Here is a 26,769-nt window from a genome sequence, read left to right on the forward strand (position 1 = left end):
AATCTAACATTTAGATGTTATAAAGAGTGATAATAAAGTAGCAAGTCCTACCTTCCTAATATGCCAGCTAAACCTTTCTAAATACCACAGTACTAGCCACTGGAGCCTGCCCAGGTAACAATACCCTGTGTGTAAGCGCTCATGTCAGCTCCAGCGACACCTTGCTGGGTACATGATAAGGAGGGCAGGAGCAACTTGGATAGGCATAGCCTCCAATGATAGCCCCCAATTTGTCAGCATCCATTGTAGATGGGAAGATGATGCAACCACACTCTTGTCAGCACGCAGAGGATAAGAGGATATGGAAATTCCTAGGTGTTCTTGGGAGGCAGCTGTGATCCTTTTCCTTCCTGTAAGTTGGTAGTGGCAGATGAGGCATTTGGGGCTGGAGCAGGTGGGCAGGACAAGATGGATGCCAGCAAGCTGTCAAGGATGCAGACCTGGGTCCCTGAAGACAGCAGAGCCTCCACGGTGAGCTAGATGCCCTATGTTTAGATAGCAGAAAACCTATTTTCTGAAATGTAGCCTTGACTTAGTGACACGCAAAACCAGTTCAAGCCTCGTCCTTTGGGGACACTGAAGACGACCATTCTGGAGTTCCAAACCTTTGCTCCTGCACACTGCCAGGAAACTCGCAAGCCCATCATTGCACGGCACAGCAGTGGCGACTCATCTCTGTCCCTCCCCAAAGCCAGGCCTCCTGAAAGTGAGCCTGGCCCTTACTGTTTCCACAACCTGCCCAGAACAGACTACATGGACTGAGCATGAAAATGGTCTGGCCAGTGGGCTGGTGACCAAATGGGCAATTGTCAACAAGCATTTCTTCTCGGTTCTCACACACATTCCCACCATAGTTGGTCCAGGCAAAAGCATTTCTAGACATGCTAAGTCAGAGCTTCAGGCCACTAGAGTTTTTAAAAAGCCTCAGGACTCAGACTAATATAAAAGACACTTGAAGTGCACAGTGGTAGGGAACAAGGGTGTGAGAGCCATAGGGCGCCTCCATCAGGTCAGAATGAAGCACTGAGAAGATGCCCTGAAGGGGTGGACAGTGGCCTTAGGGAAAAGCAATGTGCTGCTGGACAAAGATGACAAGGAGGGCAAGAGAGACTCAGGCAGGCACACCCCCTGTGTCCAACTCTGAAACAAACAACATTAGCTCTCCTTGTCTGTTGCTGCCTATCCTCTGTCAGAGACGGATAAGACGCTTTTTTTTTTTTTTTTTTTTTGCCTCTTCCAGCACGCTCCAGCTTCTCAGATCACCCAAAGATCCTTACAGTCGTCATGCAGTTTCCTGTCTTTGCGCTCTTGTTCATCCTGTCAGAACACTGAACCCGTCACCCACGGGGTCAGTGAAGCTTTTGCTCTCAGGAGCACCCCTTCCCCTCTTCTGCACCAGCCTCCTCCCTGGTCCTGCCTCCTAGGCACTGACATGCCGGCTTAACTGTCTTTCCCACTAGATGGGGGCAACCTCAGAGAGCGGCCAGGCTTCTGCTATGGTTTAGTTTGTTTCCCAGTGCTCTCAGGAGGTAGTGAGACCTTCAGCCACCATGGAAGTGACACAGGGCCCGAGACCCTTTCCTTCCTTTCATCTCTGGCCGTGACACCAGCAGTTTCTCTCTATTACATGCTCCCTGCCATTGTCACCCAACACCCACAGCCAGAGAGCCCAGCACCAGGGTAGCAGAAGATTGGAGCCCCACAGAAAAGAACTTCTCTCTCTCATTCTTTGTTTGGTTTCCAAGACCACGTTTCTCTGTGTAGCCCTGGATGTCCTGGAACTTGCTCTATAGACCAGGCTGGCCTCGAACTCACAGAGATCCACCTGCCTCTGCTTTCCCCAGGCTGGGATTAAAGGTGTGAGCCTCCATCACCTGACCCTTTTTCTCTTTCTGAGTTGACTCTCTCAAGTCTTAGCAATGGGAAACTAACAGATCTTGTTAATGACCTTTGTCCCAGAGGTCTAGCACAGCACCCGGGATACCAGAGTCCCTCAATGAGCGCCTGCTCAGTGGGTTAAGTATATGTTACTAATAGGACTGCAACAGGAGCAAACTGACAAGAATTCTCTCTCAGGACTTCTAATCAAATGATTCAAAGCTCTCTGCCAGCACCAGGCAACTAGAGCTCAGGCTAGCCTCTCAAAGGGTCCCACCGTCCATCAAAGATGAGAGCAAATGCTGGAGTCCAGAACTGCCCCACAAAATTTACACTGGCCCTGCTTATACCTCAGCGCCCCTTGGTGCTTTGTCCCTCTGGGCGGGAACAAGACAGCTCAGCACCAATCACTGAGCTCAGCATGAAGCAGGACCCAGAACCTATCCACAGGGCCTGTGGATGCACACACAGAGCTTTGAAGCAAAGTCAAACAATGAAACCAAAGGGAGAAACAGAGTATCAGATTTCTTCTTGGATGCTAGCCTGGCTTTTCTTGAGCTCTGCCTGACTTTCTCTCAAGTCCTCACACACTGGTTCATTCTTCTACTAGGTGACACAGGCTTCCCAGTGTCATCTCCTGCCACTCTCACAAAGCCTCCTGACTTCCTCAGCCCACATTAATTTTTCTCTTTTCTGTAATCTTATAGAAATTTTTGTCAGTATAATTAATTTTGGCATTAACTCACAATGTCTGATATTATTCTCTTTTTCTTAAGAGCCTGTAAAATTCTGAAAGACCATGCTTTGAAGCTCTCCCATAATTCAGAGCTGAGCATCTAGTAGGTACTCACACACCGAACTGTAGTAGGTGCTCACACACAGAAACACAGTGCTTTCTGGGAGTTCTTCCGTGTTCTCTCCCTCGCTGGCATTCACTAACTTTCAAGGTCAAACACACTCACCAGAAAGCAAAGATGGCACAGGAGGTACCCAGCAGCCATGGCCACTGGGCCAGGTCAGGAGATAAAGGTCTGCATATGCCAGCTTCTCCAGGTGTTCTCAAGAGACCCTAACCCTGACACAAGAGCATCTGGGGCTGGCCCGAGGGAAACCCATTTTCTAGACTTGGGCTCAGAGGTGAAAAGTCCTTAAGCAGCTGAGCAATAGGAAGGAAAGGCCTGCTGTGGATCTAGGCATAGAACCCCCAGGAACACACATGAACAGAGGCCATAAATCCCTCCCAGACGCAGACAATGCCTCGGTGATAAGCATGCAGATTGCACACCTAGTTCAGAAACTCCCCTGAGTTTGCTTGTAATTAAGGGGGTTAGAGAGGTAAAAAAATATATATATATATAAACCCAATTAATCATTTAAATATTTAAAGTCAGATTTTTTTTCCTCACTCCGGGATTAGTATATTTCATAACGCCAGCAGCCAACAGCCCTGGTTTTTACTGGGGTTCATTTTAGAGCATGTTAAACTAGTCAGATTGAGTGATGCTTCCAGCAACTAATCGCATGTCAAATAAAAGATATTTTATGTAATAAATTACCGCTACAAGTAATTCAAATGTCATTTATCAGTTTTATTATCAGTCAGGCAAAGTCTTGTTTCTCTATATTAATCAAAATCAAGCTTTTTTTTGCCCTTTTTTTTTGAGCAGTTTTGACACCTCTTGGCAAAAGTACAGCAGTGAAGAGCAGGGACCCCCAGAGCTGAAAGGAAAATGTAACGGTACGCGAAGTATGAAGCTGGATGGTGACAACTGAAAACTCCAGGATTAAAAATTATCATCCCCATTGTTTCTGTGCTGGTGTCAAAGCAGGAGGAAGCCTACCTCTAAGAGATGTGTGTTACTGCAGGAGACTAACAGACTCTAAGCCAGGAATCTTGAAAGAGACTGCAGACTCAATTGCTGCTGCTGGCCAGAAAAACTAATAGTTAACTCTTTGCGCTTCCAGAAGGCAGGCAAGCTTATGATGTTTGATGCCCACTCTGTGACCAAGCAGAACAATTTGTTCCAAGCAGGAAGTTTTCAAGTAGCAGAGAGACCTGTTTGGTATTAAGCAGTGGGAGGAAACAGCTGGAACGCAACAGATGTGCTTAGACAATTCTGCACCCCAGCTGCCACTGCCTATCCTCAACAAATCCTATCAAATGGCTGGGCTCAGGGACACAACTCAGAAAAGTATGGACACTTACTTAGCCTTTGGTTAAAAAGTATGTTTAGGGTCCAAAGCCTACACAACAGATCGAGAGGATTTGGACCGGGAAAGAGAAATGAGTCAGTCCCCTGCTCACAAACGGCAGAAGCCTGCTCCTGGGGTCTCAAAGGCTCAGGCCAGACACAGAGGGACAAGAAACATGGGTGTATGTATTCTGGCTTCACCACTCAGCTTTATCCAGAAAGCAAAGGACTCTAAATACAACTTGTGATGCACACAGCAGCCTGGCCCCCACCTGACCACAGGAGAGAACACCCTACTGGCTGTGTCTGCTGGAGAGAGATCACCTACCCAGCTGCAGACAAGGGGAGAAGGAAGAGGGCTTCAGTCCACGAGTTCTGGGACCAAAATGAACCTGTCACTTTAATTTTTTTTCTTTTTAAGACAAGGTTTCTCTGTGTAACTGCCCTGGATGTTCTGGAACTTGCTCTGTAGACCAGGCTAGCCTTGAACTCACAGAGATCCGCCTGTCTCTGCCTCCCAAGTGCTGGGATTAAAGGTGTGCACCACCACTGCCCAGCTGAACCTGCCATTTTTTAAAAATATACCCTTTAAAATCTGGTCTTGAACTCTCTTAAATCACTTTTTGAAAAAAAGGAAAACTTCTAAAGAATTAAAATGAAGACAATTTTAGAAAAGACTTGAAAGACAATAGAGCCTCTGCTGATTATGGAAAAGGAACAAATCGAGGCTGTTTCTTATGGCTTTGGAGATAATGGTAACTTTTTTAGAATTTTCCACATGACTTACAGAAGAGGTGATGTTCTTGTTTGCATGGATGCATAGCACTGTATCTGTTACTACAGCAACCTCCATTTAAAAAACAAACTCCCCTCTGCCAAGATCCCGTGTCATCATTAAAGGACCTTTGTACTTAATCTGAAATCACCCGAGACTCTGTCACCACATGAATGCACACAGTGGAGTCAGGACAAGGGAGTGAAGGCTGACCCAAACCTCTGAATATTCAGTTTAAAAATAAAATTAGGAGCAAATTACTTCCATGGGCAGAGGAGAACCCACTCACTCCCATGCCTGTGTTAGGGAACTGATGCTCAAAACCACTGGGTAAGAAGAAGGTGCAGAACTGATCACCATGTGACAACACAAAGGCTGGCTTCATTAGCCCTGAAACCTTTGTCACATACTTATAACTGGCTCTAGACAAACACAGGTGTGCCGTTTTTTTCCTAGAAAAGTCAAGCTCTCCCAGTCTGCTGTGGTGGGAGCGGTGGGGCCCTGCTCTTCCCCAGTGTCCTGAGTCCCAGTCCCAGTTCAGCAGGACATGGAACAGGTGACTTACTGTGTGGCTGCGGGATGAGGTGAGGGGGCTGGATAGGAGCCACTGGCGTAGCCAGGCCCAAGGATGGAGGCTCATCTGTGGCAGTGCCTGACTGCTGGAAAGCCAGGTCAATCTCGTCATCTGTCAGTCCTAAGGGGAGAAAAGCAAAGGACACTGGTGAGGACCTTGCCGGCATCCACACTGCAGCAAGCCTTCCTTTGCAGGAGGGCCTAACGGCCACGGAGTGCCTTGCATTCGAGTCTGCTGCCTGCTCGATTTCGGATTCTCGGGAACCTCTCTCAGCTGCAATTTAACCTTAAGCGACAGAATATTAGCCTCAACACTGCTTCCAAATGTGGCTCATTCAATTTCCTTAATTTATCCTTGAGTTTATTGCTGCCTTTGAAGTCGCTCCATACTGCAATTCTCCATTCTTCCCCCGAAAACAGATACCATCAACTGCAAATGTGGCTCATTTTAATCTGTAATGGTGTTAAAAAAAGAGGGGAAAAAACTAACAATAATGCATGAAAACAGACAGGGAAACAAAAAACTAATTATTGGGTGAGACGACTAATTAGTCTAGATCGTTTCCGAAGACGGGAATAATTTGCTTTATTTTATGACAAATGCAGAAATAAAAAGAAAAATCAGGACTGACTGTGATTAGTATGAATGGGATATAGAATGTAAAGAAGAAAATAAAACAAGAAAACAGATCAAAACAAGACCAGGCCCACACTTTTGGATGATTATTGCTCTACCCTATCACGGGCTGCCTGGACCGCCCTTGGCTAGTTTCTTTCCCCCCTTTCTTTAATCCTCCGACACTCTAAACTACAATGCACACAGGGCATCAGGAAACCGCGGGCGCCATCTGCAGTGGCTACGGCATGTGTAAAGGATTTTCCTAAGAAATGGAAGGCAAGTGAAAGCCCCCCAAGACCCTAGTCCCAGAAGGCTGAGCACACAGAGAGATTCTCGGGGGCCGAGACTGACAGGGTGACTACTGGTGTCAGCACTGACCAAAGTACAGAATAGCAGACGGGAACTGTGGAGCCCACAGGTGTGCAACAAGAGTCCCACAGGCCCCACCCAGGAAACAATGCTGTGTACAAGAGAGCCTCTGTGGCGGCTGGGAAAGCGGGTAAGAGGTCACCGCTAGTGTGACAGCTCGAGCTGGTCCAGGCTGTTCCGGGAATCCCAATAGCCACTGAAGCCGCAACACAGAGCTTTTAAACCTGGGCCGAGAGCTTTTCCACATCTGGTCAGCAGCTCTCCATTAGAGGCCCACAGCATGGTATACTTGCCCCTAGGGGTGGGTGAAGTACAGGCGGTTCTGAAGATCAGCAACTTCAAAGTGTGGTGCCTCGCACACTGCGCCTGGGGGCTAATACATGGTGCGCATTAATGCTTCAGAGCGCAGCTCTGCCCTGCATCACATAGCTCTGCCCTGATCACATTGGCCTGAGTGGACTCCCACCGTCCCTCAGACTGTTCATGCCCTACCGCAAATGGTCAAGGGAGTGCCTCGACTATTCCAGCGGCCCTTGACCTTTCTCTCAGGTGCTGCAGCAGCACTTCTAACGGGAAGCAAGCGAGCACTACCGCTGTCAGTCTAGGGAACTGCGGGAGCATTCGCCTAGAAGGGGGTAGGTGATCACATAACAGAGCATCTCAGACCGGGCTGGACAAGGTGCCCCACTTCTTGCCTCCGTAGCTTGCCACAAATGAGTTGTCTCTGCCCCAGAACAGGGTTAGGACAGACAGACAAGCCAGGCAAAATCGGAGGACACAGTTCCGTACAGCTTATGCCTCTCAGGCTTTTTCTCCTGTCAGTCACTGCCAAGTGCTCATCCTAACTAGGAAGGGGCGCTTCTGTCCAAGTGCTGGAAGGAGAACGCTGCTGTACCAATTCACAGGGAGAAGGGAGCAGCACCTGCGACATCAGCACAGGCTGCTGGTCACTGGCACACCATGGAATTCTAGAGACCTGGTGGATCGTGTGCCTTGTCAGCTGCTGGCTGCAAATGAAGATAATTTTCCCAAAAGGAGCATTCAGTTGCAGTCTCAATCTCCCTTTTGGCTCCTTCAAATATAAACAAGTACGATAATGTTCAACGCTGGGGAAATATACAGCAAGTTGCAGGCTGTGTCTCAGCCTTGCGAGCTAGAGCTAGTTAAAGGAACAGGACTTTGTGCCTGTTGTTCTGTTCTGCCCTCTGGCCCTGAGCTTTCAGGAGCCTATTTTCCTAATAAAACACACCTTGCATTGCCTCTGCTGCCCACCAGTGAGGCGACAGTTTAAATGCCGTCAGCACTTCCTTCCAAGTTCTTGCTCTCAGAGCCCTTATCATCTGATGCTTTAAATCTATGCTGGCTGGAATTCTCCCTACCTAGTTCTCCAGGAGAGTCAGCATTCTGATTCCATTTCAATAAATGAGTCATTTTTCTTTAGAATGAAGGAAGGAAGGGAGGGAGGGAGGGAGGGAGGGAGGGAGGGAGGGAGGGAGGGAGGGAGGGAGGAAAGGAGGGAGGGAGGGAGGGAGGAGAGAAAGGAGTATAACTTTAGAGTTGGAAAGTTCTCTCAGCCATAGCCCCACTCAGCAGATGAAAAGCTGGAGGCAGGGTGAGGACTGCCCAGATTAAACTTGTCCTGGAGAGCAGTGAGGCAGATGACAACCAGAGTTACAAACGCAGACTCAGAACTTCAGTCTTGAGTCTGTCCAGGTTTAGAGAAAGATTCAATTCCTTTCTCCCCTGCCACCCTGAACCCCATTTATAGGTAAGAGCCAGTAACATGGGGCATGATACCTGGATAACATTTTAACAGCACCAGAGTGACAAATGGGCATCCATGTGCTTCTCAGGGTGTCCCCAGCTCAGGCAGCACTGGCCAGTTTATGGACTCTACAGAGCCCGGTGACCCACCTGGGATGCAGCAAGGCCAAGCAGGGGGTCCCTCACTTCTCCCAGCCACTGGTTCCTGGTACAGAGATGCCCCTACCTCTGGGATGAGTTGTTGCCAGAGGGCCCGTGCATAAACACCCAGATGCCCTAGTCCCAGCTTTCCTACTCACCCACAAGATAAACAATGCAGATCTTTGATTGAGACCTTGCAGAATCCAAAAGGTTAAAAGGACTAATAAAGGAAACTGCCAATTGTGAGTGAATTATACTTGGTTCTGCGAGCCCAGGCACAGGCTATATTATAAAAGGCATCTCCTTGCGCTGTTTACCGTCACCCTGACTAATGCAGACCTTTTTTGTTGTTGTTGTTTTAAATAATCTCATGCAAATTAGACACACACACTTCCTTCCAGTTGATTGCTATCTGTGAGGAATAATCTAACCGCACAGGGTCTGAGCAATGGTTGAACAGAGCAGAGAGCAAAGAACTTTGCCATCCTGCGAGCTAGCGGCAAGCAAGCCACCTGCACCCTCCCTGCCTTTGGAAGCGTTAGTTCATTTTGATAAAGCTCATATTTTCCTCTTCGTTGAGGTGCAGACTGCTGTTATCTGACACCACTAGGACCTGGCATTTTATCCTCCTTGCAGTAACTTTCCTTCTACCACAGGGTGATTTTTCTAGAGTTCCATTCTACCCCCTATTACTGGTAAAGAATCACTCCAGAGAGTCCTGTCACTCACTCTCTCATTAAAAGGGAGGAACAAGAGAACCATCCAGGAGGGGAAGAGGAGCAGTGACAGGAGGCTGTGACTAGGGACAGAGAATGCTGCTACCTCACCTGCAAGGCCATAGTCGCCTCATCTGCAAAAAGTGAAGGTCTCGGGCACCTTTTTCGTTCCCTTGTGTTCCTCCAAACTACTTCCCCAGACACCAGCAAGCTTCCACTGCTGCCGGTGCAGGCGGGACTGAGGATTTCTTTCCCAGCACTTCTCCACAGGGGCTGCATTTAGAAGAAGGGAAAAGAGGAGCAGCACCCTTGTGCTCCAGAGGCAGGCTGCACTGCCATCCGAACTGACTCCTATTTTTATCTCCTAGCAGATAAACAAACCTGTTCTCTTTTTCTAAAGGTTTCTATTGGAACACAAACAAAGCCCAGCACACCGGGTGAACATGATGGCCAGCCTTCGTTTCCCAAGACTCAGGCGAAGCCCAGGACCCAGAAGAGCTATTTTCTGTGGGACTGGCTGCAACTCCACACTAACTCCAGCGTCTGCCGGGCAGTTCTCAGCCTGACTCTGTGGAGGTGAAGCTGAGAATGTCTGTGGAACATGACAGACGACAGCAGTGTTCTCTGCACCGTGCAAGGGCAAATAACCAAGACGGGGGCTAGGGACGGGTTGAGAGTACGCAAGGCAGTGAGCCTCAGCAGCACCTTCCAGTCTGTTCTGTGCTTTATGATCGCACTGCAGAGAATGAAAGGAACGTGGGAGGAGTGGGGGGAGGGGGGTCAGACCCCAGGCCCACAGCCAAGGACAGCAGTGAAGGACCCAGAATTCAGATTATCTTCCTCCATCCACAGCCCCTCCATTTCTGATTCATCTGGGACTCTGGAGACTGAGCGAGGGTCACCTCTCTCAGAACACAACTAGTTATCTGCCTGGCACATTCCAGAAGGAGATGAGGCAGGAAGACAGCTGGCTAAAGATATTCCCCAAATTAAAAGAAAAATCAACTCTCTCGGAATGGGTTCGGGGAGGGGAAAGGGAAAAAGTATTTTTATTTTATTTTATTAACATTTTGTTGGAACAGTAGAGTACAATAAGGACTCTTGGAGCCTCTAAAAGTCGTTGGATGACCTGTGGACCCCTATTTCCCAGTGCCTTGTATAAAATTGAATTTTTTAAACATAAATTACACGTAATGACGACACTGTAAAAACTAACAGTAATGGAAAGCTGTGCTGTATTTCATTAGCCTGTATTATTCCGTGCCACCTGATCCAGCCGGGCCTTGTTTATGAGTTAGTGTGCTAGCAGATGCCGATGGAAGCATTTGCTTCGACCTTGCTCTTCTCATTGGGGCATGAAATTACGACGGCAGCACCTTGATATTACAGCCATAAATACAGTAAACTGCAAATTTAAGCCAACGGCTCCTATTGTCTCTGAACATAAAGCTGATCGGTATTTATTTAAAAGGAGAACAAAAAAAATATTATATATCACCTTGTTTATGGGGCTGCCCCACCCACCCTCTTATCCCCTCCCCCAGGTCCCCAACCTGTCCAATCTGCTAGGTTAAAATATTAAGCAAATAAGCCAAATACTTTCTTCTCTGCTGATGACTATTCCCCCAAGCAACAAAAATGGTTTTTGAGAAAAACAGTTCTAAATATCACTAGTCTGAATGAAAGTTTTTATGCAAATGAAGGTGGAGGTGGGCTGGTTCCCATCATCTTGATATTGATGTGTAATTTCAAGAACAGGACCAGAGCCTTTCCCCTCCTTAAACGAAGGGAGTCCACACAACTGGGAAAAAGTTGCTGCTGAGCCTTGGGACTGGATGCTGCCTCAGTATCCTGAAAACTGCTCCGCAGAGCAGCTGCCTCGGAAACAGCCAAACATTTGTCTCCTGCCACCCAGGGTAAGAAAGATATCTGACCACGGATGTAATTCTCATCTCAGCACAGAGCACTTGGGCCTCTCATTAAAACTTGCCCAGTTCCTTCCTTATCCCAGTGATCCATAAAGACAACACATCCTTTAAATACATCAAGTGTGGAGGAAACTAAACAAAGATGAAAGGACCTGGATACCAGCAGGCACCTCTCCCAGTGTAAATCACTGAGTAAGAAGCCGGTGCCGACGACCAATTTCATTGCTAGCTACAGACTCAGAGCCTGGGAAGGCTTCTGCTTCCAACCCAAGGAAGGGAGTCCCTGGGGAGACAGAGGAGCTGTGAACACTCAGTCGTATCCAGGTGTGGCGCTCTCAGGAGTTAGCAGCCAAAACTAGAGCATCAGCAGGCAAGCTCCAAGTCTACCAACACAGCACAGAGGAGGACCATTTCAGCAGCAAACTAAATCCAGTCTGCTTGAACTTCAAAGCAGACTGGGGTCTTAGGGCCTGAGCCCAGTAGTACAATGACATAGGCAAGATCAAGAGTTTCTGTACACTTTTGGCAGGTTATTCATAAGGCAGATGTACTCCCTCGTAGCCCTAAATTATAACAGCCACACTGGCCGCCCTGAGCTTAGCACCTTCCACATAAGGAGGGAACTTTCTATAAAATTTATTGAGCGCCTCGGGGGAGTAGTATACCTACCGAACAAGACGGAAGTGAGCTGCCTCTCTACGTTACACAAATTGAGACCTCTTGTATAAAAGACGGAGGGGTTCCAATCAGCGTCCATGATGCCTGTTTCCAGGTCTGTGACCTAAAGCACCCCCACCTTCCTTCTAATTCTCCCTGGCTACACTGGAAATAAGCATGCAGAGGGTTACTTTTCATGTCTGCCACCAGGTCTGGAGGATTACAGACCACTCCCATCAGAAGACAGACAGCCTCTAAGGCTCAGGTCTTTAGCAGCAGGCTGCAGCAGTCTCTTCACAGGCCCAGGAGATGTGCAGTTATTTACACGCCAAGGTCTGGTGAGCTTTTGTGAAAGCCTGAGAAACCCAAGGAATGAACACTTGAGCGACACTGACAATGTCAGCAACACTTAAATTGCACTATCTCAGAAGAGACTTGAGGAGGCTGTTCACGTTTGTAAAAATTAGACTATTTTATGTGTATGAGTGGTTTTTTGTTCTGTTTTGGTTTGGTTGTGATTTTTCAAGACAGGGTTTCTCTGTGTAACAATCTTAGCTATCCTTGTAGTAATAGGAGCGGCGGGGCTGCGTCCCCAGCACCCTGGCCGCCTGTCTAGCTTATGCCCCGAAATAACAACACACAAATTGTTTTCTTTTAAACACTGCTTGGCCCATTTCTATCTAGCCTCTTCTTGGCTAACTCTCGCACCTGGACTAGCCCATTTCTAGTGTAGCCCACGAGGTGGCTTACCAGGGAGATTCTAGCCTACGTCCATCCTGGGTCGGAGCTTCATCGCATGTGTCTCAGAGAGCAGAGCTCTTGCGTCCGCCCAGGAGAGGGTAGCATGGTGTCTCTGTCTGAGGCATCTTACCTCACTTCCTCTTCCTCCCAGCATTCTGTTCTGTTTACTCCACCCACCTATGTTCTAAGCTATGAGCCCAAGCAGTTTGTTTATTACTTAACCAATGAAATCAAAAGATTGATATATGACACTCCCACATCATATCCTGGAACTCACTCTGCAGACTAGGCTGGCCTCGAACTCACAGAGATCCACCTGCCTCTGCCTCCCAAGTGCTGGGGTTAAAGGTGTGCGAGCGGTTTAATGGCATGTGCATTACATGTGTGCAGTGTCTGCAGACGTCAGAAGAGGGCGGTGGAAACCGTGAGCTGGAGCTACAGGTGGTTGAGAGCCATCATGTAAGTGCTGGGAACTGAAACCGGGTCCTTTACAAGAGCAGTCAGTGCTCTCAACCACCAAGCCATATCTCTAGTCCCTTGCCTGCCTTTTTAAATTTACTTTTTATCTTATGTAAGAATTTTGCCTGCAAGTATGTCTGCACCATGTGCACACAGTGACCATGGAGGCCAGAAAAGGGCACTGGATCCCCAAGAATGGAGTGACAGATGGACGTGGGCCACCATGTAGGTTCTGGGAACCCCTGTCCTATGGAAGATCAGTCAGTACTCTTACCCACTGAGATAGCCCTCTGGCCTCTTGTCCGCTTTTTAAACAATAGCAACTCATCTTTACAACCAAAGGAAGTCAGAATGAAAAGGAAACTTGAAGTTCTTGGGGTCTATACCATTCTCTTTCTCTTCCACCATCCTGCCCTTTTCATTTACAGATGAAGAAACAAACAAACAAAAACCCCATAGAAGCCATTCATGGAGGTGCACACCTTTAATCCCAGCACTGGAAAGGAAGAGGCAGGGGGATCTCTGTGAGTTCAAGGCACCCTGCCCCATGAGGGCTCTCTCACCACCCCAGGGTGAGTGGGGACATGCTGGAGAGCCTGCGTCCACTAACACCTGACATGACACATTTTCAACAGCAAAGTCAGAGAACAAATCCCCCCAAAGGAGAAAAGCAAAAAGGACAGGCGGTGCAGAGGGAGGCAGGACAAGGCACAGGTTCTGAGTTACAGACGGGCAGGAAGCGCTAGGGCACAGCTAGTGGTTGGAGGTAAGGGTGGCACATGGCGTATTTCTAAAGCGAGCAGAGAGAATTTTAATGTTTTCACCATAAAGAAATGATTCTTTGAGGAGACAGGTATGCTACTCTGATCCGAATATTATCTATACAATACACATATCATAAAACATGATGTGAGCCCCTATAAATGTTCAACATTTAAAAAAAAAACATGAAGCTGTACAAGGTAGCTCATGCCTGTAATCCCCGCACTCAGGAGGCTGAAGCAGGAAAGCTAAAATCTGAAAAAAATAGTGAGCCTAAAAAAAATAGTGAGGTCCAGGCTATCCTGAGCTATACATAATGACACCCTGTCTCAAAAAGGGAAAAAAAAAAAAGGTTGTGGGGGGGGGAGGGGGATTACTTATGCTTAAGAGCTCACAGTGTTGTAGCAGAGGACCTGAATTCAGTTCCCAGTGCCCACATCAGGCTACTCACAATTGCCTGCAACTCCAGCTCCAGATCTGATGCTCTCTTATGGATTTGTGAGCACGCGTGCGCGCACACACACACACACACACACACACAAGATCACAAAATAATAAATCTTTTTTTTATAAAAAAAAACTTTAAAATAAAAACAAAAAAATAGCAAATCCCTTGAAAAAGATTTAAAGGTATAAATTATTTGTAAACCTGGGTATGTTCACACACAGGCACGTACTTACCTGTGGATATGCACAATGCAGAGAGAGGAGGGTGGGGACTGGAAGCATGGGTTAGACATAAAAAGGGACCATCAGCTGGGGGCAAAGACTGAAGGTAGAATTTCTTCTGCATACCCCCTGTGAATTATGCTGTACATATATCCAACGTATTTTATTCACATGGACAAACTAAATTTTATTTTAATTTTCTTTCTTTTTTAAAAAGGGTATCACTATAGCCCATCCTGGCCTGAAGCTTGCCATGGATGAAGGCTAGCCTTGAACTCACAGAAATCTACCTTCCTCAGCCTCTCGAATACTGAGATAAAAGGCATGTGTCACCTACCATGTCTGGCTGGATAAATTTTTCAAAACAAGTGTCTGGAGGCAGGAACACAAAAACTCTGATCTTGTCTGTTTTCTAGCAGGGAAGCCAAGGCAGAGACAGAAAAGGTGCAAAGCTGGGCCTTGCACCTGAGACGGGAACAAGGCCACATTTCCAAGTTCTAGCATAGCCCTCTGCTGCAGCCACAGCGGTCAAGGGTAAGGGGCCTTTTTCTGAAACTGTTTTTAAAAGGCAAACATCTGTCCAATTTTGATACATCCTGGCTGCCCAATCGTTTCTTTCAGCTCTAAATATTTGCTTCAGCAACAGACATGTTTCTAGCACTGAAAGAAAACAAACATGTACTTTGTGACGAGGGATGGCCACCACGTTCTCACACGGCCTGACGCGGAGGCAGCTCTGCCATGGAGTTGCTGACCTCCGTCCCCAAAGGAAAAGCCTCCTCATGGCACTTGAGCGCAGTAGGGCTCACTCTTCAGTCACGGGCTGAGTGTCACAATGTTCCTTCAGGATTTTCTTTTACATCCTGAATCTTAAATTCATAACTGGAAGAAAGGTTTATTGTTTGATATTCAACTTCCCCAAATTTAAAATGCCCAAGCATTTTAAAAAGACCTCAACATTAAGCTGTACAAACACATTAAAACACTTTGTATCCTAATAGGTCAATATATAAATGACTTTGTCACCAACTATGTGTGTAGCTCAAATGCATGTGGTATTGCAGTCTCCTTCTCTGAGGAGCAGACTACTGCTAGACAGGCTGGAACCTGGACCAGGCTCCTCTCCTTAACTCTACAATCAAGGGGGAGAATAGTCCAACTTTTGCTCAAGTACAAAGTACCAACTACAGTCTACCATTCAAATGCACTGGCATAGTTATTAACTCTGATTACTTTTAAGTTAAAAAACTTTTTTATACAATGTTGGTTGCAGTCTGAGGGTATAGTGGAGGAACAAACTGAGAAACTACTGAAAGACAATTGGTATGCTGCCTCAATAATATTCTAAAATGTTCATACACTCAGACTCAATGATTTTATAATAATAAGATATAATAATAGTGCAAAACACTATAGACTAAGATGGCTTATCATTACTTTTTTCCCTAGAACTGGGGATTGAACTCAGGGCCTCACACATACTAGGTAAGCTACATCCCCAGCCTTCATGTTACCAATAGATAGATAGATGGGTGGATGGATGGATGGATGGACGGATGGACGGACAGACCGACAGATAGATAAAAGCAAGGGCTAGGCATGGTAGTCCATGCCTGCCATCACAGCACCTCACAGGTGTAAGGAGAAGAACCAGACTTCATGGTCCTCCATGGATTCAGGTGAATTTGAGACCCTACACCTCAGAAAACAATACAAAAGTAACAAAGAAACTTAATGACTGGGTGACATGTGCTACATTTCAATAACTGAGTATTATTCAAATGTTTATATTCATCTGAGAATTTCTCATAACATTTTTAAACATGAAGACATAAAGAGCTGACGTATATTTAAAGCGAATGTCATCTTTAAGAAGAACAAGGGGAAGTCAGAGTATTGCCATGCGAGAGGGAAGCACAGCTTGATGGAGCAGCACTTGCCCAGCACACACCAGACCCCAGGCTCAATCCCTAACACTGCACAAAAGGCAGGGGTGTGGGAAGGAGGAAGAGAAGGAAGAGGAGTGAAAGAATTTCAAAAATCACACAGCAGCACTATAAATGGTGAAGGAAGGCCCTGTCACTCTATCTGATGACAGCCTGCCTGAGAGTAGGCAAAAGGGGCAGAGGCTTGAATCTACTGGCCCCTCATGACATCATTCCCCTCTGCCTCACAGTCTGAGATCTCCCACTTCCCACAAATGCTACCTGGTAACAGACATAGCTTCATGGAATTTACTTAGTGATAATTTGCCCATCTTCTACATAATACCCTTCTAAGAAACTTTTTTATAATTGTTTGTAACTCTCATGGTACAAAATTCTAACAATACATATGCCACCTGGTTACTCTGTTACACCAGTCAGAAGAAATCACAGGCACTAGCTTCTATGTCAAAGCATGTGTGTATATACATGATTTATACATATATATTATGTGTATATTTACATATATGATAGAATGCTATACACAATTTTGTATCTTGCTGTTTTAATTAAAATTAATTAATGTGGAGTTGGAGAGATGGCTCAGCAGTTAAGAGTCTATACTGCTCTTGCAGAGGACCCGAGTTCAGTTGGTACCTCGCACTTCCATGGGCATATGCACACACATACATTCATCTGCATATAAGCAATGATATACTCACAGATACACATAATATGAAATAATAAATTTTAAATCAAATTAATATGTCCTCAGAGAACATTCGGAATGGGCACATCTACAGAGCATCACCATTCTGCTCAATGAAGTCTGCTGTGTGGAAGGTCTATAACTCCTACTGGACATCTCCTCTTACAATGAAGACCACATGACAAGACCTTGGATGCAGTTTGCACATGTATGGTATCACCTCAGGAACCCCAAGTTGATTCTAATCTGCTTTCCTCTGATGGCTAATAAGTTGGACACCTTAGGGTCTCACTATCTAGACCAGGCTGGCCTCAAACTCACAGAGCTCTCCCTGCCTCTGCCTCCCGAGTGCTGGGATTAAAGGTGTGCGCCACCAGTGCTATTGTCCTTTTTGTTTTTGTTTTTCAAGACAGGGTTTCTCTGTATAACCATCCTGGCTGTCCGGGAACTCACTCTGTAGATCAGGATGGCCTTGAACTCACAGAGATCAGTCTGCTTCTGCCACCACCTCCCAATTGCTATTGTTTATTCTTAATATGGCTGATAGATTGAGACTATTAAGGCATCAGTCCTCTGCCTAGAAATGATGATTTCCAGTGTGTTCAAAGTTAAGTACACAAACTTCTCAAGAAGCCAGTATCTCCTACACGCCACTGCATGGACTGTTGGTACAGTGACCATGCCTCCCACTACTGCCCATCCTCCCCACACAACACGCTTCACTCTGTTCCTGGAATTTGATAGATATGATTTTTCTCAAGCACAAGTCCTTCCCTTTTCATAGAATTCCTTCTCTATAAAAATTCATGAGGTTTGCTTCCTCATTTTTCAAGTGTTTCTCAAAATGTCACTTTACAGGGGCCTTTCCTGATCATTCCATTTAAAAATTGCAATTTCCTGAGAAGTCTGCTGCCTTACTAGCTTCACACCACATTTGCTTTTACCTGGTTACCACCATCTCCTGTAACAGGCTTCCTCTGGACCATTAACCAGCTCTCAAATCATGACACAGAGACTTACTATTAGTTATGAATGCTCAGTCTTTGCTTATGCTTGTCCCACCAGCTCTCATAATTTAATTTAATCTGCTTCTCTTCATCTGTGTTTTTCTTTCATTCTGTACGTCCTTCTCTGTGTCTGGCTGGCTGTCCCTGGGTATCTCTTCTCTTTCTCCCTTGTGCTCCCTTCTGGTTCTCTTCTCTTCTTCCAAGCCTAGATTCCTCCTACTTAGTCTCTCTGCTCACCAGCTCCGCCTATCCCTCTACTGCCTAGCTACTGGCTGTTCAGCTTTTTATTAGACCAATCCGGTGCCTTAGGCAGGCAAGGTGAAACAGCAACACATCAATTACACAACAATTAAACAAATGTAACACGCCTTTTCATAGTTCAAGTAATATCCCATAACAATCTATCTCCCTTCCTCCTTGCTACTGGAACGTGAGCTCGGCAGAGGCAAGGACTTGGGGCTACTTGACACACTATGCTCTTCCCTTATACACCAATTCTGTGCAGCAGTTCAAATGTCTTGCCTGGATGGCCATTCTGCTTGTCAAGACAGGAGGTATGAGTCAGCAGTAGAGCACATGCCTTGTTTACACAAGGTTCTGTGCCTCAGCACCACATACATACATACATACATACATACATACATACATGAATAATAAAGACAAAGGAACAATGACCAGAACTATGGTTGACTCAAAATCAGAAACCATGAAGCCAGCTAGAAATTAAATAGTGTCCTCAGAATGGTGAAAGAAGGCTGGTGAGGTGTTCAGTGGGCAAAGGTGCTGCCACCAAGCTCTATGACATGAATTTGATCTCAGCAATCAACATGGTGGAAGAAGAGAACTGATTTTCACAAGTTGTCCTTTGATTTCCACACTCAGATATACAAAATAAACGTAATAAACATACATGTGTGTCCTGCTAATGTTTAGTCACACTTCCTGGGTTCATAAGGTTTTGGTTTTAATCATAATTGGGGATTTCTTTGCCAATAACTTTTGAAAAACATTTTTTTTTCTTCTGTCTCACTCTTCTCTCCTTTTGGGGCCAGAAATTACCCCGATAGTCAGTGTGACTTTAGGCACTGTCCAGGTCTACATTCCCAGTCTTTTTTCCTCTGTGTACTTTGGTTTGTTTGCTTTCTACTGGTCTGTCTTCAAGATCACGGATCCTTTTTTCTGTTATATCCAAACTGCTGGCAAACTCACGCAATCAATTTTCCTTTTTAACATGAATTTATTTTATGTGTGTGTGCGTGTGTGTGTTGAGAACACATGTGGAGGTCAGAAACAACTTACAAGAGCTGGTTTTCTCCTTCCGCCACGTGGGGCCTAGGAATCAAGCTTGGCAGTGAGCACCTTCCAATGAGCCATCTCACTTGCCCCACACCAGTGAAATCCCAGAATCAAACTGGTTTTCAATTGTAAGAGCTCTTTTGCTTCCTGTACATGGTTTGTGTTCACTGCAATCACCCTCGTCACCCGTTCACTCGCTTTTATGTGAATTCTTTAACATTTTTCACTAAAGTTCTTGTTAGTCTTAGGTATACTAACATCAAAAGCAATTTGCTTCAGTCAGGGTCATGGGACTCTGCTTCCTTCCAGCAGATTCTAATTTTGAGTTGAGGAAAGCTGGTGAGACCCGGCTTCTCTTCCGAGCAAGCAGGCTCAACCTTAGTCCTGGGAGACAGTATTTGCCCCAGGTGTCCCTTATGGGGTCTGGTCTCTTTTACCATGAATCCTGCGTCTCCTACAGTAGCTGGCTAGCCCTGAGCTCCTTGCTGGTACCTGTGGAGCTTCTGCTGCGCACAGGCAGGTTGCCAGGCATCCCAGCGCTCACACGAGCTTCTCTATGCAGAGTTGGGGGCACCTCCTTCATAGTCCTCTCCTTTGGCTTCCAATCTCAAGTTCTGGCCACTCACCAGTCTTCAATCTGTCCCCCAGCTCCTCAGATCAATAGCACAGCTTTCTGCTTGAGCTCTGCTTTCTCACTCAGACGGATAAAGGGTTACCTCAAGAAAAAGGCCCACAAAAGTGGCTTTTTCAGATGCCCTCCAACCTTCAAGAAAGAAGTGATACTTCCCTGGTCTTTTTTGGTTTTTTAATTTTTTTATTTTTTACATTCACTAGTGTTTTGTTTGCATGCATGTCTGTGTGAGGGGTCAGATCTTGGAGCTACAGACAGTTGTGAGATGCCATGTGGGTTCTGGGAATTGAACCCAGGTCCTCTAAAAGAGCAGTCAGAACTCTTAACCTCTGAGCCATCTCTCCAGCTCGATCCCTGCTCTTATACATATTAAAATTTATAATAAAGACATAACAATTAAAACACAGTGGCTCTCATGTAAAAATGTATGGGTCAATAAAACAGAATGGATATCTCTGAAAGAGACTGTTATACATTAAAATTTAATATATAATAAGAGAATGACAAACAAATGATTTATTCATTGAAGGACAGTCTTGAAAAATGTTTGAAAGGAGCTTCACCTATACTACACAGATTTTAGGCTCAAAAAGTTAAATATAAAAACCATAAAAGCTAAAATAAAACATGGGAATATTTATCACCAGTTCCATGTTCACAGATAAAATACTTAATCATCTTAGTTTTTTCTCAATTACAAGAATATTTAAAAAACAAAAGTAAAAAACCCTCAACTCAAATGAAAGCTTTGTTTTTTTAAAAAAATTGATTTTATTGAACTCCACATTTTTCTCTGCTCCTCTCCCTTCCTCTCCCCTCCCCTCCCCTTCCACCCTCTCCCAAGGTCCCCATCTCCCAATTTACTCAGGAGATCTTGCCCTTTTCTATTTCTCATGTAGATTAGATCCATGTATGTTTCTCTTAGGGTCCTCATTGTTGTCTAGGTTCTTTAGGATTGTGATTTGTGGGCTGGTTTTCTTTGCTTCATGTCTAAAAGCCACTTATGCATGAGTACATATGATATTTGTCTTTATGGGTCTGGGTTACCTCACTCAGTATGATGTATTTTAGATCCATCCATTTGCCTGCAAGGGAGCTTTGCTCTTTGTCTAATATATGATCAGGTCTTCAGTAAATGCTATAATTATTATGATTGTTTAATAACTATAGAGAAGGAAGTTCCTTAACATAAAAGGAGTATCAGAAAATTGATTAATAGGACTGTGCAAAATAATCTACTTTATTTATTAATGCAAAAAGCAAGGAATAAGGGGTAAATGTTTCCAAACATGACAAAGGATATCCTTAATATAGAAAGGGCATTTAAAAATCAAGAAGCAAGGTCAAAGAGAAGGCTCAGTGTGTAAAGGTGATTGTTATCAAGCCTGATGGCCTGAGTTTGATCCCTGGGATTAAAAGGCAGGAGAACCAACACTCACAAGTTATCCTTTGACCTGAACATACACAGCCATATTGTCCTGGTTAGTTTTGCCATGAACTTGAGCACTTGGAAAGTGGTTAAGTGAATAACTGTCTGGATTGAACTGACTTGTGGGCATGCCTGTGAAGAAGCATTTCAATTGCTAATTGATAAAGGGGGCTCAGCTGACTGAGACAGGTGGGCTTGGGCTGTGTAAGAAAGGTAGCTGAGGAAGCCAAGGGGAAGTAAGCCAGTAACTGCCTTCCTCTAGGGTCTCCGCTTGAGTCCCTGCCCTGACTTCCCTTGATGATAATACTGTAACCTGTGAAATTCTGTAGTAAACTCTTTCCTCCTCAGGTAATCTTATGTGTGGGTGTTTTGCGTGCATGTGTGTATGTACACCATATGTGTCCCTGTGGAAACTGGAGAGGGTGTCTGACTCCTTGGAACTAGAGTTAACAGGAGTTGAGAGCTACCACCTGGGTGTTGGGAACTGAACCCTGGTCCTCTGGAAGTGTAGCTAGTGTCCTTAACAGCTGAGCCATTTCTCCAGCCCTTCATCAGTGTTTTATCACTGCAACAAAATGCAAACCAGGAAACACACACTCATGCACACACGCACGTACTCACACACGCACAAATCAGTAAATAAGGGCTAGAGAGATGGCTCAATGGTTAAGAGCAAGGGCTACTGTAGTATTGAATACATGCAAAAGAAATCAATCTGAGAAAGCTTGCTTTTGGGTGGCCGCTGGCAGCAGTAAATTGAAACGGACTCTCACTCCCTGAGAGGGATCGGGTAAGCCCTATTTGGGAAACTATGGCTGTGTGTGTGGAGTTTTGAGCCTGTGAGTCAATACTTCCTCATTTCAGGAATCTATTCTGAGGACGATCTCAGGCAGTGCTACTCACCATTCTTCTCTAATCCTCTTAATAAAAAAACAAGGATGAAAATAAATTAAGAACTCATCCCAAGAAGCCAGGAGAAAAACATTAGAAAAATCCCTACAAGGTAAACGAAAGGAGCTGTGTTTTACATTTTATGAGGGTCCAGAGTTTTCTCCCAGGGTTTCTGGCTCTAAGTTCTTATTTTACTGCCTCATGGAGAAGAAGGGGATAATATGATTTCTGCCTCTTGGTGGACAAATGACTTAATTTTTTATAAGTGAAGCAACAGTACTGAACAACTGAATAGTCTGGTCTCTGTGTACCAAATTCTGTTATTAATACAAAAAACAATTTTGTTTGTTACTATCTAATTATTTCCCATGAACTCTTTTGCCTGTTGGTTTATTAAACCCTGCAGTTCGTTAACATCACCAACCGTGTGGTTTTACATTCCTTTCAAACAGTCACTGCCTTACACACTGTGAAGCATGCATTTTCGGGATTATTAGCTCATAGGTAGGCTAAACTTCCTAACAGAATAAGCTGACTTTTCACTCTTAAAATTCTTTAACGAGTGTGTGCGACTGTATGTGGGTGTTTGCATGTGTGTGCAGTGCCTGAAGAGGCCAGAAGTGTGAGATCGCCTGGAACTGATTGTCAGCCACCTGAGATGGATGCTAGGAACCAAACTTGGGTCTGGAAGAGCAGTACACGCTCACAACCATTGAGCTATCTCTCCATCCCCAACTTTTCACTCTCTAAAGTATTTGTTCCTAGGACGTCTGGCCCACCTTCATTAGTGAGACATCTCTCCCCCTGCTGATTTAGTTTGCATTACTGCTCACTATTGCCTCTTCTTGTTTCAGTTTTCCCACACTTTAAGTATGTTTCATATATTTGAATGCTTAGTCTCTAGGAAGTAGCACCATTTGAAAGGATTGAAAGGATAAGGAGGTATGGCCTTGTGGAGGAAGTGTGTCACTGGGGGTGGGCTTTGAGGTTTCAAAAGCCCGGAGTCTCTCTCTCTCTGCTTACAGATCAGGATATAGCTCTCAGCTACTACCCTAGCGGCTGCAAGCAGTCTGCCTTGTTCCCCATGTGATGATAATGGACTAAGCCTCTGAAGCTGTAAACAAGTCCCAATTAAATGCTTTCTTTCATAAGAGTTGCCTGGCTCATGGTGTCTCTTCACAGCAATAGAACAGTAACTACGACACGTTCAGAGAATAAAAGAAAGCAAGGTGTAATGGCACACACCTTTAACCCCAGCACTGGGGAGGCAGGGGCAGGCAGATCTCTGTGAGATCAAGGCCATCTTTATCTACACAGTGAGTTCCAGAACAATCAGAGCTACACTGTAAGACTCTGCCTCAAAGAAGCCAAATAAATGAATGTATAAGCAAGCAAGCAAAAATAAAGGATGCATTCATGAAATGAGAACAATGCTGGAACAAAAGGACATTTGAAAAAAAAAGCAGAAATATTTTCAGGAGAAATTTTGGAAGATGAAGTTATTGTAAGATAAACTGTTGGAGCCTGGCAGTGGTGGTGTACTCCTTTAATACCAGTACTTGGAAGGCAAAGGCAGGTAGATTTCTGTGAGTTCAAGGCCAGCCTGGTATATAGAGAGAGTTTCAGGATAGCCAGGACTACACAGAGAAACCCTGTCTCAAAAAAACAAAACAAAACAAAGAACCCACAAACAAACAAAAAAGATAATCTGTTAGGAGAAATATATAAAGTAGAACTGAAAAAGAAAAGTTTAAAAAACTTGTTGAGGATTAACCCAAGACATTTCTCATCCATCTAACAGAGGGAGTTCAAGGAAAACAGAACACAGAACATAACAGAGAGAACACTACCATAGAAATCATTTAAGGCCATATCACAAAACTAGGGTGATACCTCTCCTAATAAAAGGCTTAAGGAGAGCCCAGCACTGTAAACACAAAGAATAACAAACAAAACCCCTGATGCACATTGTTGAGAAGTCACAGGACACAGCCTAGAAAAATAAGGGTTTGGGGAGAAAAAAAAAATAGTTCACATAGGAAGGGACCTGAGTCAAAGTGGCCTTGGACATCCCAACAGCAGGCAGCAGAACCGGCTGCTGAGAAAATGGTTTGTCCCTTCAAATTTCTTTAAAAAAAAGAAAAAAAGAAAGAAAGAAAGAAAGAAAGAAAGAAAGAAAGAAAGAAAGAAAGAAAGAGAGAGAAAATCCCCAATCTAGAACTTTAAACACAGGCAAGCAAAGATGGAAATGAAAGTCGACTCATTTTCTTGGTTTGCCTCCCATACACCTTCTCAGGAAGCTACTGAAGGGTCCATTCCATCAACCCAAAGATGAGAACCAAAAAGAAGCCAGGAAACAGGGAATGGAGCTCGGGGAGCTAAGGGCATCCACAGATTAAGAGAACAGAGGCGTTGCGATGCCACAGCTCTAGAAAGCAAACAGACTGCAGCAGGTACGCAGGGCTCTCAGACCAGCACCAAGAAATCAGTGAGCTCTCTGACATCTTTCCGGTGTCAAGGCAGCAAGCATGAGGACTGAGTGGTGATGATAAGCAATCCCAGCTCCCAATCAGAGCCTGTTATACCACTATGTGGTATAAGGGGAAAACGCTTATCATAGGTAGTATTCCTAAACTTACTAAACTACGAATACTGTCCTATTTTTTTTAATGCTTAGAATGTGGAATTCACACTGCTAGCAGCGTTCAGTATTTAAAGCCTCTCGTTCTGATAAACTAGAACTCCACGCCCCACTCTTCTGTTTCCAAACAATGTTCTGTCTCAAAACAATGATGGCTGAGAGCACAAACACAAAAGACAGCCAGACTTAGAGATAGTTCTGCTAACTGCACAACAACAGCACATAGATATAGGACATTAAAAACCACGATTGACTAGAATCCATGCTAATAATACAACGATGATTCACTACTGCCTATTATAATATTTTATTATATTAAGAGATTAAAAGACAACAATGATATGATTATTTCCGCAAGTGAAGGGCATTTGATATAATTCGATATCCACTCTTAATGAAAACTCTTAATAAAATGAACAACATGAATACTTCCTTGATGGGACCCAGCGAGAGCAGATGGGCTAGTGTCACTCAGAAGTTGGCGTGATGCTTTATGAAAAGATGTAGAAGCGGACCGTCTGAAAACGAGAGCAGGACAAGTGTCCTCAGGCCCATCTGCCTTATTCGTGTGGAGCTGCTCTGGGGGCCAGGGACCCAGACAAAAGGAAAACACGAACAATGCAGAGGGCAAAGCACTGTCTCCCAGGGCCAGGCAGGGGCTGAGCAGCCAGCAGCATGTTAGCAGTGCTGAGGCAAAAACTCGGTCCACAAAAGTTAAAGAAACAAGGAATAAACAAATGTGTGGGATGTTCATAAAGACAGGGATGGAAACTAAAAAAGTCAAGTGGGAATAACTGGCTCTTTCTCCTATAGAAGTGTTAGGATTATAAACATGTCATCTGTCCTAAGTTAATGTAACTCCAACATCCCGTATTCTCCTTTTAGCTGGGCAAGCTAGTTTTATAAGTTATATGTGTAAAGTAGCAAACATGAAGCACGGAATGAATCTGCATAACTGAGGAGATGGCAGGGTGGCTTAATTCTAACACAGCGCACACCTAAGAAAGGGAATGTGACATTCAGCAGGCACACTGAGGGGACAAAGTATCTCAGGACACTACAGACAGCTAGCACATGATGAAGTTTAGCGCAGGTCAGGGGAGGAAAACACCCAGCAGCCAAACTCAGCCTGCTGTTCACTTCGGTTTGTTGGATTTGGTTTTGTTTTAGGCAGAGTCTCACTCGCAGCCCTGGCTAACCTGGAGCTCTATGAAGACCATGTTAGAGCTGCCTTACTGCCAGGAGAGAAGGCATGCACCACCATGCCCAGTCATTTGTCTATTTTGGGATGGTCTTTCAGCTAAGAACAGCTTTACTGTCTTACAGGGGTGAGGAAAACAAGATCATTTTGTCACACGTGAAAAGCGTTTAAAATCCGAATGCCAGTGTCTGTAAATGTGGCTTTCCTTCTCGTCAGTTTCTCATGAGCGGCACATGCAGTTCCTTCATGGATACAGCCCCCGAAGCCCACATGCACTGACTGGCTCTTTACAAGAAAAGTTTCTCTACTTCTGCTGTGAATGGCAACTACACTTTATTAACCAAAAGAACAATAAACAAATAAAGTGGAATCTTTACACTCTGTTGACCAAAATAAACTTTGAGTTACTGAAGTCTATGAAACAAAACTCAAATCACAAAGGAACTGTCAAATAAGGAGCCACACAGGCTGGCTCTGCAGGTAAAATGTTTGCCACACAAGCCTGGCCACGCCTGAGTCCAATCCCTGGAACTCATGCAACGTGGAAGAACTGACTCCACAAAGTGGCTCGCTGATTTTTATGTGCCTGCGTGTGCACGCACGCACACACACAGACAGTCATGAGCACACGTATACACAAACACACTCTAATATTGAAAGTTTTTAAATGTCAAAAGAAAAATTTTAATGTCAAATAAAAAGTTCTGCCTGACAAAAGTACTGTAAAAGCAGCTGATATAAATCTGAAACCAAAAGACTCTAACACATATCCCCGACACAGAGTCAAGTGCATTCA

The 26,769-nt window shown here is 44.9% G+C and overlaps 1 protein-coding gene across 2 annotated transcripts in view; it reads right to left on the reverse strand.

Moving 5' to 3' along the window:
- Pex14 (peroxisomal biogenesis factor 14) overlaps positions 1-26,769 on the reverse strand; it is a 136,112-nt gene that overhangs the window by 22,079 nt on the left and 87,264 nt on the right. Inside the window, exon 4 of one of the 2 annotated variants that reach the window (XM_075945693.1) lies at positions 5,411-5,539. The exons of the other annotated variant lie outside the window; for it this stretch is intronic. Within the exon in view, the coding sequence (XP_075801808.1) occupies positions 5,411-5,539 (129 nt within the window). The remainder of the gene's footprint in view (positions 1-5,410; positions 5,540-26,769) is intronic. 2 annotated transcript variants of the gene reach the window in all.

This window comes from Microtus pennsylvanicus, chromosome 13 (assembly GCF_037038515.1).
Source record: "Microtus pennsylvanicus isolate mMicPen1 chromosome 13, mMicPen1.hap1, whole genome shotgun sequence".
In the NCBI taxonomy this organism is placed as follows: domain Eukaryota; kingdom Metazoa; phylum Chordata; class Mammalia; order Rodentia; family Cricetidae; genus Microtus; species Microtus pennsylvanicus.